Below are 14,426 nucleotides of genomic sequence, written 5' to 3'. Positions count from 1 at the left end.
CATATTGTTTTCCAGAATTGTTAGACCAATTCACTCACTACTCCACTAGCAGTTCATTAATGTACCTATTTTCCCTCATCCCCTCCAGCATTTGTCATTTGTGATAGGTGTGAGGTGGTATCTCCTAATTATTTTAATTTGCATTTCTTGATTCAGTAGTGATTTAGAGCCTTTTTTTCCATATGATTATTGATAAGTTTTATTTCTTACTTCAAAATCTGCCTGTTCATATACATTGGCCAATTGGGAAATTATAATTATGAAAAATTCAGAAAAATTTGGCTCAATTCCCTCTATACTTTAGAAATGAGACCTTTTTTTTTTTCAGAGAAACACTGCAGTTTCCTGCTTTTCTTCAAATTTAGCTGCATTGGCTTTGTTTCTAGTACAAAAACTTTTCAAATTTATTTAATGAAAATGATCCCACAGTTCTCAGGAGAAGTTTGGAAGCTTCATTTACTAAGGTAGATTGGCACCTTCTCTTCAACTTACACTTAGAAAGTTGGGCTGAGGGGGCAGCTGGGTGGCTCAGTGGATTGAGAGCCAGACCTAGAGATGGGAGGTCCTAGGTTCAAATCTGGCCTCAGACACTTTCCAGTTGTGTGACCCTGGGCAAGTCACTTGACCCCCATTGCCTAGCTCTTACCACTCTTTTGCCTTGGAGCCAGTACACAGTATTGACTCCAAGATGGAAGGTAAGGGTTTAAAAAAAAAAAAGAAAGAAAGTTGAGCTGAAAACAGATGCTTTGTGTCAGAGGCAGAATTTGAACTTCTCATATGGCTCTATAAACTGTACTACACACTGCCTTTATATATGTAAATATCTAAGAGATATAGTAATTTAATATATTTATATATGTGTGTGTATATATATATATATATATATACATATAAACTATGATCAACAGATATGAGCAGGTCATTTTCTTTCTTTTTAAATATTTTTCCATGTTTCCATGATTCATTTTCTTTCCCTGCCCTCTTCCCTCCTTGCTCCCAGAGCTGACAACCAATTCCACTGGGTTGTACAAATGTTATCACTTGATACTGTGGACTTTTAAAAATTAATATTCAGTAGCTAAATATTATATTTTAAAAGTTTTATTAATAATAACTAAAGTAAAAGAACTACCTAAATCCAGCCTGGTCACAAGAGAGTAGTGTGAGGGAGGAGTTACAGCAAACTTAAATACAAAGGTGACCATGCAATGCGGTGGAGAGAGGAGAGGAATTCTGGAAAATACTGAAGGACTTGTGGGGGATGAAGTCTAAGGGTTCAAAATTCCACTTATTCAATACCTATTTCCATATTATTCATTTTTACCATAGAGCAATCTTCTAACGCCTAAACCCTAAATCACATCCCCATATATACATGTGATAAGTGATGTCATATGTTTTGCTTTTGCATTTCTGCTCCCATAATTCTTTCTCTCAATATGGTTAGCATTCTTTCCTATAAGTCCTTCAGGAGTGTCAGCAGGCCATTTTCAAAAGAAGTTCAAGCTATCAACATCAAAGAATTCTTCAGATGACTTATATAATAATATATTTATATATATAATATAATATAATATAATATAATAAACTTATATAATAATAAGAGAAATACACCTTAAAACAATTTATACGGTTCACAACCATCAAACTGGTAATGATGAAAATGATATATATTGGAAGGGCTTTAGGAAGACCAGCTTACTACTGTGCTATTGGTAGAGTTATGAATTAGTCCAACTATTTTGGAAAACAATTTGAAAAGACATTAAACTGTTCCCTTTGGTTTAGCAATACCACTTTTAGGTATATATGCTGAGGGAAACAAAGACAGAGAGAAAGGCCTATGTATACAGATATTTATTTATAATAGCACTTTTATGGTAGCAAAGAACTAGGAGTAAAATGAATATCATTTGGGTGATGTCTGTATAAATTGTGGTATTTGGATGTAGTTGTTATTGAACCATAAGAAATAATAATTATGAAAAATTCAGAAAAATTTGGGAAGATGTTTGAACTTGAAGATGTAGAACTAAATAAGAAGAACTAGGAGTTTATACAATGGCCAGAGCAATGTAAAGAAAAACAACTCTGACAGACATCAGAACTTTCATCAAAACAGTAACGATTGGGACAACTGAAGCCTGGCCTTCATTGTTAGACCAGTATTTTTATGTTTTGCTTAACTATACTATCAAAACCCTGTCTATCCATTTAGGCCTGGTTCTTCCATGAACTCATCCCTGATTATTTCAACTGGATACCATAGAGCCACAATCATAGAAATTAGAATTACAAAGATAATTTACAGATAATTCAAACTAAGTTGTTTCTCATTTTACATGAGAAGTAAAATAACCAGTCCAGGGTCATATGAGTTGGGGGGTTTTTTTTGTTTGTTTGTTTGTTTTGTATTTTAGTCAATTTAGAACATTATTCCTTGGTTACAAGAATCATATTCTTTCCCTCCCTTCCCTCCCCTCCCCCTTCCTGTAGCTGACATGCAAATTACACTGGGTATTACATGTATCCTTGATCAGAACCTGTTTCCATGTTGTTCATGTTTGCACTGGGGTGATCATTTAGAGAGTCTACATCCCCAATCATATTCCCTCGACCCATGTAGTCAAGCAGTTGTTTTTCTTCTGTGTTTCTTATCCCACGGTTTTTCCTATGAATGTGGATAGTGTTCTTTCTTGTAGATCCCTCCAGGTTGTTCAGGATCACTGCATTGCCACTAATGGAGAAGTCCATTACATTTGATTGTGCCACAGTGTATCAGTCTCTGTGTGTATAAGGTTCTCCTGGTTCTGCTCCTCTCACTCTGCATCAATTCCTGGAGGTTGTTCCAGTCTCCATGGAATTCCTCCACTTTATTATTCCTTTGAGCACAATAGTATTCCATCACCAACATATGCCACAATTTGTTCAGCCATTCCCCAATTGAAGGACATCCTCTCATTTTCCAACTTTTTGCCACCAGAAAGAGCACAGCTATGAATATTCTTGTATATGTCTTTTTCCTTATTATCTCTTTGGGGTACAAACCCAGCAGTACTATGGCTGGATCAAAGGGCAGACAGTCTTTTGGTGCCCTTTGGGCATAGTTCAATTGCAGGGTCATATGAGTTTTTGAGGAAGCTGGAACCAGAATTCAAATCCCTGTTCCACTAGTCTCTTTTCTCTCTCTCTCTCTCTCTCTATCTCTCTCTCTCTCTCTCTCTCAAATGATCTGGCTGTAACTTGATACTCCATACCATATTTCATTTTGTTTTGTATAATCACACCTCTTTTGTCTTAACCACATTAAAAAATTCTTCAATATTACATATTTTAAGAAAGGCTAACTAAATCTTAAATTTTTAAAAAGCTTTAGAAAAGTGACTAGAGAAGGAAGTCAAAATTAGAGAGAGAATAAGAAGTTAAATAAAATGGAAAGAACATTGAATTCCAAGTAAAATACCTCCATCCTGTGGCACCCCAATGGTGGGTATTACAAAGTAACATCATATCTAATGGCTTGTGCCCCCTGGCATCCCTATGATTGTCAATGTGCAATATCAACCACGGAGTGAGCTATTGGAGTTGCAGAGTTGCAAAGTTGGGAAAGACTTCAGAGACCATTGAATCTATGCCATACACAAATCTATCTACAAAGCAGACTCCTCCAAACACCCTTCTCTCTTCCTACCTCTCTCTTGTCCTATAAGCCCCTCAAGGGCTATCAAACCTCCAACAGTTCTTTAAAGTAGGTGCTATTCTTTTTTGATAAATGAAGCTTGAAAAGTTCACATTACTGTCCGAGTCATACAGCAAATAAATGTCAGAGAGGACTCAAAACGTAGGTTTCCTCACTCAAATTCACTACTTTTTCAACTGTCCTCTAGCTACCTCCCTATCCCATTCACTTACCATTCCTCAAACTTCTCCCACTGCACCTTAGATCAAGTACAGTTCTCTTTGCCTGAAATGCCTATCTCATTTCTCATCTCTACCAGTACTATATCTCCATAAAGCCTTCTCAGTCCCATTTCTAGCCAAAAGTGATCTCTGGCCTCCCCTTCTTCTGAACTAATAACAAGAGTAATAATAACAATCACATTTATAATATGGAGTTAGTTCATACTGTGATTTTTTTCACAACAATTCTATAAGTGAGATAGTACAAAATTGCTTTCCCCACTTTACAGAGGAAGAAACTTGGGCTTTGCTTTACTTGCCTGTGGTCACACAGCTAATGTCAGTATTGGCATATACTCACCAGAATTCTCATAGCTCTCTTAAACTCTTCCCTCATTCTAATTTATATTACAGCTGTTTCTCAAGGCCTGTTTGATCTTTATAATTTTGTAACATTCATTTTGGGGGTGGGGGGGGTGAATGTAGTAAGTAACTTCTCTTTGTTTGTCTGCCTGGCCTAAGTCTCTCCCCACTCCTTTCTCAGCAGTCCATGTCCATTGCCTTCTTAAAGCAGTGTCTAATCATATCACTCCCCACTACTTGATAAACTCTAGCAGTTCCCTGTTGTCTCTAGAATCAAAAAACAAAAGGCTGTTTGGCTTGTCCTCCCTTCCTACATTTTTAGTCTTTTTAGAAATTCTGGAACTGGCCCAGTTAGGCAATGGAGACAGACCAGCCTGAGTCTCTTCACTAAATCTCATCTGGAGTGATTTGCCAATGGGGAAAGGGAGGCAGGCTTTGTGAAGGGATATTCCAAGGTGATGAAAAGGCCACAGGAATGGTAGAATATTCCAAGGAAAAATAACTTCATGCTCTAAGGGAAGTTTTAAGGGTGAGACAATAGTAGAAACATGATTTTGCAGGCCAGAGAAAGTCAGAAACTAGACTGGAACTAGGCCTGTAGCAGAAGACTAGCTTTCTGTATGCCGAGAAAATAAAAAAAAAAACAAAAACAAAATAGACCCTGCCACAAAGAATGTACATTCAAATGAGGGAGACAATATGTAAATAACTAGGTACATACAAGATACCATGTAAGTTATGATAATCTAAAAGGGAAAGCCATTAGCAGCTAAAGGGACTGAGAAAGGCCGGGAGATGGTCTTTGATGGGCTTTAAAGAAAGCCACTGTAGGGATTAAAGATTAATGGTTTGACTAAAATATGAGAATTCTAAGTAATATTGTGGTCTCTGATTAAAAAAAATATTATAGCTCCTGTCAAATGACCTTTAGTAGCTTTTATTTACAAAGATATGAAAAGAATGAAAGCAGAGGGAAAAAAAGGGTAGAGAAGGCAGATTATCTAACTAAATATTGCTCTGGTGCTCAACTCAACCAGAACTTGTTGACCAGAATTAAACTCTCTCTAGAAGACAGGAAGGGAAGGCCAGCTATGCACAACACCCAAGTTCCCTCCAGGAGGCAGGTCAAGATGATGCCTTGTGCTGAAGGTGACTCCTAAGGCCAACTTTTTTTCCTTGAGCCAGCCTTCTTGAAGCTGACTTCCTTCTTGAAGTCAAATTCCTCTTGAAGCTGACCTCTCCAGCCCCAGAAATTCAGGGCCTTTTATAGTGGCTTCATGTCCCTTCCCCTCTTCACAAGGGCCAATCACAGCTTCCAAATTGCCCAACACTGCTGGGAGGAGGGGGGCAGTGTCTGTGGGATCCACTTCTCACCTTCTGGAGGTGTGAATTCTCATCAAAAAGGTTCACAGTTTCCTGGCCTATTGGGTTTCTGAGGGTGTGAATTCTGAGTGGTTTGCGAGCTCCTCCACCTAGTTCAAGCTTGTGTGGATTCAATCAAAAGGTAGACAAAGGAGAGTTAATCTAGTCTTCACAATCTAGTGAGGTACTAAATAGGGATACTTACATTATTGTTAACCAAAGTTAACTCCAACTAGGCAAAGAAAATAAAGCATTCCCTTTTTTACAAGTGTAAACTCAGAATAAAGAGAGAATAAAGAATTCCCTTTTCACACCAGGGAAACTAAGAATTGGAGGTTAGGGTGCAGAGTATTCCATAGATGGAGAGGACAGCCAATGAAAAGACACAGAGATGAGAGAGTGCTATCAATTTACCTAGACTGTAGAGTTAGAGGAGGGAGAGTAAAATGTGAGAAGACTGGAAAGATAGGAAGGAATCAAGTTATGAAGAGATTTCAATGAGTTTGTTTGATCCTAGAAGTAATATAGAGCTTTAAGAGCTCACTAAATAGAGATAACCCACATCAGTGAGACCACAGATTCATTAATGAGTGAAGATACAGATTATAGAGGGGAGACGAGATAAGAAAAGAAAATAAGAGGATGTGATATAATAATGCAGATTATTTTGTTCCAAGAAGGAAGGTTCCTTATGTGGCAAGGGGAAAGGACATTCAACTGTGATAGTACTATTATTAGGTAGATGTTAGAAGAAAGACATATAGCATATTGAAAATTGCCATTTCTAGATTTATGTCAGGGTAAATCAGTATTCCCTTGTGAAGACTTCAGAATTCTCCCATAGTAACAATCTCAAAGGCTCTCTTTTAGCATTGCCATTTTATGGTTCTGTGTCAACTAGATCAGATTCATTTTTCTCAATCAGCATCTAGAAACCCAAACAAGTAGTATATGAGGTTCATACCCTTTCACAGCTGGAAAGAAACTTAGAGGCTATCTGGTCCAACTTTCTCATTGCTCAGAGAAGGAAGTGAAAGTCACATAGAGATTGTGATTTTCTCAAGGCCTCATTTTGAAAATGCCTTTGCATTTTCAGACACTTCAAACCCCTTGCCCTTTGCTTACCTTCTTGCATCCCTTTTGCTAAAAGAAAAATTAGTTACAAGAAAAAATGGGGGGGGGGTATCTGTTGAAATACTTATTTCCATGGTAAAAATAGTTCTCATATGTCATTGCTGCTGGTAACATAATAACATTCACAAGGATAACCAGCCAAAACTAAGTAACAGCTGTAGCAATGGGTGGAGAGCAGAAAAGAAAATGCACATGAAGCTGAGTGATGGGAGTATGACATGGCAGGGTGTAGTTAAGCCAGAAGAGAAAACAGTAATGTTGCAGTTAAGAATGAATGAATTGTTTAAACAAAGTGAGATTTGGCCTAAATGAGAATTTGTCCAAAGTGCCTGTTTTCACTCTACCTGGCAGCCCAGTTTTGCTTCTTAATATATTGATTTCCTTCTGCTAGTAACAATTTCCTACTCTCCCTTTCTGCCATAAACTTTTCCCAGAAAAGCCATCATAAAGGTTTCCCCCCAGCTGTGATCACTGTCCTTGCTCACATTTCCCCTCACTGAAGGCAGAGGTGGCCCATTAAGTACAGGATGCTGGGGCTACAAAAACATATGTATATATATGTACACATACATATATATAATTATGTATATAATATCATACATGTAATATATTATTAAAAATATAAATTTGAAATACTTCCTGAATTGAAGGAGCATATAGTCTACTTGGGGCTGAGGGAGAGGGGGACAGCTTGGCTCAAGGAAAAGAGCACAACTCTTAAATCAGGTGGCCTGCCTTCAAATCCCTTTTCTTGACACATAATGATTACCTATAAGACTTAGGACAAGTCAGTTAACTACTCTCAGCCTCAGTTTCCTCATCTGTAAAATTAGGGAGTTGGCTCTAAGTAGATGGCATAGAATTAAGTTCAGGGGTCTCCCATTTGCTGTGTGACCTGGTACAAATGACCTCATTAATGTCTTACCCCTCTCATTATAAAAACAGGGATGATAATAATAATAATTGTATTATCCACCTCATGGAGCTCAAATAAGATATTGTAAGCACAGTGAATTATGAACCATAATGTGTGTTCTGTTAAAACAAGTCAACAAACATCTGGCTTCAAGATTTAGCTTAGATGCCATGTCATTTATGTGACCATATCTAATCCCTGTCCTTCCTTCCCTCCTGTTCCCTTTAAAGAGGTGTGTGTGTGTGTGTTATGTGTGTGTGTGCGCGCACCTTGAACATAGGAAGTACTTAATGAATTCTTGTCAACTGATTGCTCTGACTTTCCAAATTAACTTGTTTTTACCTATCTTATATGTCTTATCCTGCAACAGATTGGAAGTTCTTTGTAGGTAGGAGCTGTCTGTCTTTGTATCCCCATCATTATCATAGTACTTAAGAGTAGGTGCTTAATAAAATATTGAACATATATTATGTGCCTCCAAGTTAGTCATTATTGCTAGATGTTAGGGATACAAGATGAAAAAAACCTAGACCCTGTCCTTGGGGAACATAAAATCTAATAGTGGAGATATGACTTAAAGGTACAAATAAAAGTATGATGGAAGATAGAATATAATAGTGACAAAAGAGAAATCCAGACAAACTATTTCGGGAAGACTTGAGAAGTGAATGAATGAAGGAAATGTGATGTATTAAGTGCTGATTATGTACAAAGCAGTGTGCTGGGAAATCAAATGGAAATATAACACTGTCCTTGCTCCTTGGTTCACTTTCTAGTGCAGGAGATAAAGTATGTAGGAGGTTTCAGCTGCAAGTGTGATGGGAAGAAAGAATTCAGGAGAAAGGTAGATAGCAATTCATTGAGTACTAGACTTGGATTTGGGAAAGCCTGGGTTTGAATCCAGCCTCAGATATTTACTAGTTCAAGAGATTTAAAGTAGCAGCAGTGAAAAATGTGCTTGGAAATCAAACAGATGATTGTGGAACAATAATAACTATCATGTTAACTTGGGTAGCAAGAGTTCTAGTGGCCCAGGTTAGTAGAATTTTTCTCATTTTCGCTAATGTAGTCAAGGTCCATGTTGTAAAATTTGGGCAAGTCCCATAATCTCACTGGGCCTTGGTTTCTTCATCTGTAAAATAAAGGGGTTAGATTCTTTAGCCTAAAAAATTCCTTGTAGCTCTAAATTTGTGACCCCATGATGCTGTCAAATTTCCATTAATTATGGAAAGTGATATTCATTTGGGAGGTCAGGAAAGAAGGTTGCACCTGAGTTACTGAACCTTGGAGACTAGACAGAGTTTGGCAGCCACAGATAAAGAAGTTGTCTTCCAGGTATGGGGATTGAGAGTGACCACTGAGGTAGGGAGAAGTCAAGATTGAGATTAGAGAACATCTAGTAGGCCAGTTTGGCTAGACTATAGAGTAAATTAAAGATACTAAAATAAAACAAGACTGAAAAGGTAGGTTTGAGCCAGCTTATTGAAATTCTTCAATGCCAAATTAAAGTTTTAATTTTTGTTTTCTTAAATTTTGTTTCGATTTTTTTTTTCAATCTGATAGGCATTCTGGAGCTACATGCAATTTTAAGCCAGGTGAGTGGTGTGATCAGACATTTATATCTAAGATTTTTGAGGCAAAATTATGAAGATTGAATTGGAAAGTGGAGATATTGGAGGCAGGAGGACCTCTGTAGGTTGTTAAGATCATCAAGGAAGAAGAGATACAGGCCCAAACTAGGGGAAATAGTAATGCCAGTGGAAAGGAAAACATGGATAGCAAAGATGCTGTGCCCCAGCTGATAGAATGTGGAGCATAAGGGAAAATGACTGAAGGTTCAAAACTGAATGACTGATATTTTAGGCTCCATAAGGTCAAAGACTATTTTTCATTTTTATCTTTATATCTTTAGTGCCGAACACTGGGCCCAGCATATACTAAATGTTTATCAAATGATAATCAAATTCAAATGGGAGAGTTCTTTTTCATATCAGTACCTCTAGATCAGACCTAGGATTTTATTGGTATAGAACATTCTATCAATGCAAATTGCCACTTTATAGTATTAATTAATTGCCCAGTACAGTGGTTTGCAAACTTTTTTTTGAATGTGAACTTATATGAATGGTAATATTTTAGCACAATTCCAAAATGTGTGTGTTTGTTTACTTTTAAACTCAAAACAAAAGACATTTTAAAAGGATAAGATTAGTATCTTCCATCTTTGTGACTTCAAATGTCTGGCAAAGGTATCTTCAACCTTCTTCTGTCATCTAGTTATATGCCTCTGAGGCATAAGATGGTGCAGTGGATAGAACACTGGGCTTGGAATCAGGAAGATCTAAGTTCACATCTGTCCTCAAAGACGTAATAGCTCTATAATTTTGGGCAAGTCACTTAATCTGTTTACCTCAGTTTCTTCATCTGTAAAATAGGGGTAACAATAGCACCTACTCTCCAGTATTTTTGTGAGGATCAAATGAGAGAGCAATTGTAAAACATCTAGCACAATGCCCAGCTCTTAGGAAGGACTATATAAATGATAGTTATCATTATCATCATCATCGCCATCATTATTTTCACTATCTTGGCATTATCCTGTATTCCTCATCTCACTTATCCAAACATTTGCTAGATCTTGCCATTCCTATATTCATGACATTTCTAGAATATGACTTCTCCACATAAGCAGTTATCACTTTATTTTCAGGTACCTACCACCTCTTGATTACATTATCCCTTCCACCTCCTAATTGGTGTCCCAGCCCCAAGTTTTTTGCCCTTCTAGTACATTCCATACATTGCTCCCAAAGTAATTTTTCCTAATTGCAGCTCTAGCCTGTGATTTCCCTTCTTAACCAACTTCTGTGTCTTCTTATCTCAATAACAACTCAAGATAAACTTTTCTATTGTTTAATTTTTAAAGTCCTACATAACCTGGTCCAAACTTATCTTTCTTGCCTCATTGGACATTACTAAATTCAATAATAAATTACCAAAAGGCAGGGACAGAGTGAGGAGGTGATGTTGATAAGCCAAAGGAGAGAAAGGAGAATGGGTTTGTCTTTCCCCACTCGGCACTCTCTGACAATACCTGCGCGCCCCCCCACCCCCTCCATGGCTGCCTTTAACTCTTAACTGCTGGGTTCTCTGAAGGATCTTGTTGATAAGGTGATAAGCCTCTTTTCTTCCTGGGGAGAGAAATGTCACTTCTCACCCCCTCAACCTCAAGTTTCCCTCTAGTAACAGTCTGAGTCAGTTCTTGAGTCTTATTAATTGACATTTATTTGAGGGAAACAGAAAAGGAACAGGGCAGATGGAGGGTAAGGAATTGAAGTTCAAGAAGGAAGGAGGGAGAAGGGGTCCCTATCTTAACTAATATCCTTCCCCCCAAAGTCAGGCAGGTCAGATTTTGGTTCATCAGACCCCCTTGGGGTCAGAGTAAAGAGACTGTGGTTCTTGACTGCACAGTGAGTGTCCCCAAGTTCAAATTCAAGGAGGTTGATGTAAATATTTCTTAGTGTTCAGCTTATGTTTCAAAGTCCTGTCCAATTGGCTTATCTTCTTGTGAGAATCTGGGGTCAGGAATCACAGGGAAAGAGATCATTGGATCAGAGAATTAGCCAGAGCCAACCTTTCTGGTGGTGTGTTTCCAGACAGAAGTCAGTTTTTCAACTCTTGGATCAGCTCACTCCCCCCTCTCCCAAAGTTGTGTTCCTTTTTTGCCCATCCCCCACTGCTGTAGAATCCTACAGCTCTTCCAAGTTAATTTTCCTTCCAAGATCTCAAACCTTCTCTTACAAAACAAATTCTAGATTATCATGGCTAATAGAAGCTATGAAAACCATGAAGTCAAATACAGTTATCCCTTCCAAATCAAGGGGTTAGGGACTCAGTGCCCTGCAGTCTGTAAAATCTGCATAAAATGTTTTGGACTCTCTCTTCATGAATTTTTCTTTCTTCTTCTTCCATGGGATGTATACAGTTCCTTATGCATTTATAAGTTAAATAGTTAATAAATAAGTTAAAAAGTAAACTTTTTAAGATATCTCTTCATTTCTAACCTTTGTGTGTCATCTGTTGGTTTTTGTGTTCTTTTTGGAAACTTTAATTTTTTACTTATTTTAACTTTAAAAAGAAATTGTAGGATACAAAATGAACCCACAGAAGCCATCAGCATTTCTATATATCTCCAACACATCTTAGCAGCAAGAATTAGAAAGAGAAATTCCATTTAAAATCACCCCAGACAATATAAAATATTTAGGAATCTATCTGCCAAGACAAACACAGGAACTATATGAACACAACTACAAAACACTTTCCACAGAACTAAAACTAGATCTAAATAATTGGAAAAATATTAACTGCTCATGGGTAGGACTACCTAACATATTAAAAATGACCGTCCTACCCAAACTCATTTACTTATTTAGTGCCATTCCCATCGACCTACCAAAAATTTTTACTGAATTAGAAAAAAACATAACAAAGTTCATTTGGAAGAACAAAAGATCAAAGATATCCAGGGAAATAATGAAAAAAAATGTGAAGGAAGGTGGCCTTGCAGTCCCAGATCTCAAACTATACTATAAAGCAGTGGTCATCAAAACAATATGGTACTGACTAAGAGACAGAAAGGAGGATCAGTGGGATAGACTTGGAGTAAGTGACCTCAGCAAGACAGTCTATGATAAACCCAAAGATCCCAGCTTTTGGGACAAAAATCCACTATTTGATAAAAACTGCTGGTAAAATTGGAAGGCAATATGGGAGAGCTTGGGTTTGGATCAACATCTCACACCCTACACCAAGATAAACTCAGAATAGGTGAATGACCTGAGTATAAAGAAGGAAACTATAAGTAAATTAGGTGAACACAGAATAGTACACATGTCAGATCTTTGGGAAAGGAAAGATTTTAAGACCAATCAAAAGTTAGAAAAAATCACAAAATGTAAAATAAATAATTTTGATGACATTAAGTTGAAAAAGTTTTTGTACAAACAAAACCTATGCAACCAAAATTAGAAGGGAAACAACAAATTGGGAAAAAAATTTCATAACAAAAACCTCTGACAAAGGTTTAATTACTCAAATTTATAAAGAGCTAAATCAATTGTACAAAAAATCAAGCCATTCTCCAATTGATAAATGGACAGGGATATGAATAGACAATTTTCATGTAAAGAAATCAAAACTATTAATAAGCACATGAAAAAGTGTTCTCAATCTCTTATAATCAGAGAGATGCAAATCAAAATAACTGAGGTATCACCTCACACCTAGCAGATTGGCTAACATGACAGCAAAGGAAAGTAAGGAATGCTGGAGGGGATGTGACAAAGTTGGGACATTAATTCATTGCTGGTGGAATTGTAAATTGATCCAACCATTCTGGAGGGCAATTTGGAACTATGCCCAAAGGGCACTAAAAGACTGTCTGCCCTTTGATCCAGTCATAGCACTGCTGGGTTTGTATTCTAAAGAGATAATAAAGAAAAAGACTTGTACAAGAATATTCATAGCTGAGCTCTGTGGTGGTCAAAAATTGGAAAATGAGGGGATGCCCTCCAATTGGGGAACGGCTGAACAAATTGTGGTATATGTTGGTGATGGAATACTATTGTACTCAAAGGAATAATAAAGTGGAGGAATTCCATGGGGACTGGAACAACCTCCAGGAACTGATACAGAGTGAAAGGAGCAGAACCAGGAGAACATTGTACACAGCCACTGAAACACTGTGGTACAATTGAATGTAGTGGACTTCTCCACTAGTCCATAGACCAATGCAATGATCCAGGACAATTCTGAGAGTTCTATGAGAAAGAACACTATCCACATTCAGAGGAAGATCTGTGGGAGTAGAAAAACAAGAAAAACAACTGCTTTGATTACATGGGTTGAGGGGGATATGATTGGGGATGTAGACTCTAAGTGAACATCCTAGTGCAAACATCAACAACATGGAAATAGGTTCTGGTCAAGGACACATGTAAAACCCAGTGGAATTGCGGGTTAGCTACAGGAAGGGAATGGGGGAGGGGAGGGAAAGAATATGATTCTTGTAACCAAGGAATAATGTTCTAAATTGACTAATTAAATAAAAAATTTAAAAAGAAATTGTATATATTTATGGTAGTAAAAGATAAAATATGTTGATATCATACAATACATATATTTTAGGCATTTCTGAGGTTCTAAACTTTTTTTCTATGTTGTCTACTTACTAGCTTTCATGTGTCATCTGTAGCTTCCACAAAACTCCCCCAAAATGCCTATTTAATTTCTTATGCCAGCCTGCAATATGGAAAGGGTACCTGTAACTCACTTGACAAGACTGCAACCCAATTTTTTAAAACTTTTAAGCTTTGTACCTTTTCTAATTCACTGAACTGTTATAAATAATAGAAAAAAATGTAATTTTAGCTAGCACCTTTTGCCTTTTTTTTTTAAACCAAAGCAGAAATAACAAATATTTATTAGGAACTCATAAGGAACTCTGCTAGGCATTACAGATGAAAAGACAGAAATAAAATAGCCCCACCCTCATGAAATTTGGATTCTATTAGGAAAACAACATGTATACATAGAAATATATGCAAAATAAATACAAGGTAATTTTAGTGTAGAAGGAGACTTAAGCTGTTGGTGGGAATAGGCCTCAGGTGGTATTTGAACTGAACTCTGAGCAAAGCTAAGGATTCCAAGAGGCAGAGGTAAGGAGGGAGTGATTTCAGATGGGAAG

The 14,426-nt window shown here is 37.2% G+C and overlaps 1 protein-coding gene across 5 annotated transcripts in view; it reads left to right on the top strand.

The window, feature by feature from the left end:
• TECPR2 (tectonin beta-propeller repeat containing 2) overlaps positions 1–14,426 on the top strand; it is a 145,639-nt gene that overhangs the window by 115,044 nt on the left and 16,169 nt on the right. Inside the window, exon 19 of one of the 5 annotated variants that reach the window (XM_056811228.1) lies at positions 9,239–9,270. The exons of the other annotated variants lie outside the window; for them this stretch is intronic. Coding sequence (XP_056667206.1) covers positions 9,239–9,265 — 27 coding nt within the window. The 3' untranslated portion in view covers positions 9,266–9,270. The remainder of the gene's footprint in view (positions 1–9,238; positions 9,271–14,426) is intronic. 5 annotated transcript variants of the gene reach the window in all.

Source organism: Monodelphis domestica, chromosome 1, assembly GCF_027887165.1.
Source record: "Monodelphis domestica isolate mMonDom1 chromosome 1, mMonDom1.pri, whole genome shotgun sequence".
Lineage (NCBI taxonomy): Eukaryota > Metazoa > Chordata > Mammalia > Didelphimorphia > Didelphidae > Monodelphis > Monodelphis domestica.
The sequence above is the reverse complement of the archived record's forward strand: the minus strand, read 5'-3'. Positions and strand labels throughout refer to the sequence as shown.